The sequence below is a fragment of the Sphaeroforma arctica genome, assembly GCF_001186125.1.
Source record: "Sphaeroforma arctica JP610 unplaced genomic scaffold supercont1.5170, whole genome shotgun sequence".
NCBI classification, from domain to species: domain Eukaryota; class Ichthyosporea; order Ichthyophonida; genus Sphaeroforma; species Sphaeroforma arctica.
The window spans coordinates 1-2,084 of record NW_014035388.1 but is presented as its reverse complement, the minus strand read 5'-3'; the positions used below and the strand labels follow the sequence as shown (position 1 = coordinate 2,084).

At 40.6% G+C, this 2,084-nt stretch overlaps 1 protein-coding gene across 1 annotated transcript; it reads left to right on the top strand.

Moving 5' to 3' along the window:
- Nucleotides 1-1,400: 1,400 nt before the first annotated feature.
- On the top strand, nt 1,401-1,943 carry SARC_14837 (hypothetical protein; the record flags this gene model as incomplete). Its single annotated transcript, XM_014291032.1, has 2 exons — nt 1,401-1,624; nt 1,800-1,943. Exons 1-2 carry the CDS (start codon nt 1,490-1,492, stop codon nt 1,941-1,943), a joined length of 279 nt encoding a protein of 92 aa, XP_014146507.1. The 5' UTR covers nt 1,401-1,489.
- Nucleotides 1,944-2,084: the final 141 nt, after the last annotated feature.

Here is a 2,084-nt window from a genome sequence, read left to right as displayed (position 1 = left end):
ATATATATATATATATATATATATATATATATATATATATATATATATATATATATATATATATATATATATATATATATATATATATATATATATATATATATATATATATATATATATATATTATATATATAGTATTTCAGTATTCTGCTGGCTATTCTCGTATGGTCACACATATTCTTTTACGTAGTGTCTCCTTTAGAAATAGCTATCTCGTTGCAATAATCAGAAGAACTGCTCAGACATACGTTCACTCCCAGCTCTATCTGCAATACAATTAAGGGTAGACGTACCGAATTTGGCCCTTCGAGCCTTAATATGTCCTTCACCCTGTATATTTTAACTGCAGCTTCGGGAAAGCCCGGAGTCGGATGGGTCGAGTGACAGTCCAGGTATTGAGTTGCTGGCAGGTTATAAAAGGAAAACATGGCGCGTTTGTGACTGGTTCATGATAGTGCGATTCCGCACTTTGTTTAGGCCTGTGAGTGTACATAGTGTGTTAACGTTCACATTTACGCCTGTGGGCTATGGTAGGCTGGTGTAGAGTCGACTTTCCGATTGGTGTAATTACGCACTGTGTCCAAACGTGTGAGTGTAAGTTGGTTGTGTTACCTACTTTAGCATAGTGAATCTTCCCGGACATCTCTTATATCTGTGGCGCTTTGTCGATCATTTATGTGCATACATGTCTGGGTTGATACGCAGATACGTGTGCTAGTGTGTTAGTGTATTCCTACTTGCCTTCACTTTAGTCTTGCATGCGTCGTTGTCTGTACGCGACAAACACCTCTGCCTTTCAGACAAAGCGAATTCGTTCTGCAAACGGTTATCTGTTTTAGGCTCGTTCACTTATAGTTTACTGCCTATTCGGTAGGCACCCCCAACTGCTGTAGGGTAGTTTCTCTTTACGGAAAACCCTAAAACCTCAAACCCAACTACGCACTTGTCACTGCTTTTGTGTGTAGGTAGTGCACGTCCTAATCTGCAGGCACACAATAGAGCAATGCTATAATAGGCTCGCCACTCGTCCAGATACTGTTCTATAGTTGGTGTATAAACAGTGGTACTTCCATATATGAATTGTTTAGTCTTGAACTTACGTTAGGTTCATCGCTTGTCCAAAAATAATTATATCGACTAACCCTTGCTCATCCCAGGTGCTCGTCTGTCACTTATACGTTCCTATATGCAACTGTATCTTTCTAACTCAGTCTTGGCGACTTGGTTCAGTATCTGCTTTGTAAATGAAGGCCCTCTTAGAAACTTCCTAATACAGATTATAAACACATATTGTGGCGTAATTGTTTTCCACAATCTCCATAGTAACATGCCTCCAGTTTGAGTTCGAAACACCGCTCCAGATTGAACCACCTCATATTTGGAGTTTCTATGTGTGTATCTAAATTTATATCTGTGTGTGTAGGTATGTTTCTAAACTTATATCCGTACGTGAGGTATGTTTCTAAATTTATATCCGTGTGTGTAGGTGATGGATATTCCTTCCTGCGAAGACACGATGAATCAGTGCGAGGCTCTGCTGGAGAACGCTGAATACCAACACACGAACTCAGAGCTATCAGGATTCACGGCCGCACACGCCACACTACAGACTGCGCACTTGAAGGTATGAAATCGGTATCACTTTGTTTATGTCTGACTGATCTTCGCACTTAGACCTCGGGTGTTTACCGCCGAGTTGTCTACCTGTGTAGCCTACGGCGTCTAGTGCACTCTGTTATAGTCACAATTTAAGGTGTATCTATTGGGCTATAAATTACATCAAATCTAAAATACTTCAGACTCAGGTAGACGAGATCACCACCACTTTGAGCGAGATTGCGTCCAAGTTCAAGGTCGACTATCAATCGGATGACAAAGAATGGATAGATGCGCGTATCAGGTTATGTGTAGGAGGGGAACACTGGGCACCGCCCGGCTTATAGTTGTGATATTGTTCCCATAAGGGCTATTATCGTGGCTTCATCAGTACCCTCAAATTACATACGCCTGATTATATACAGAGCTGGTATGTTAAGGATTTGCACGATTAATTACAAGTCGAAGGGGACTTAGAATCAGTCGAC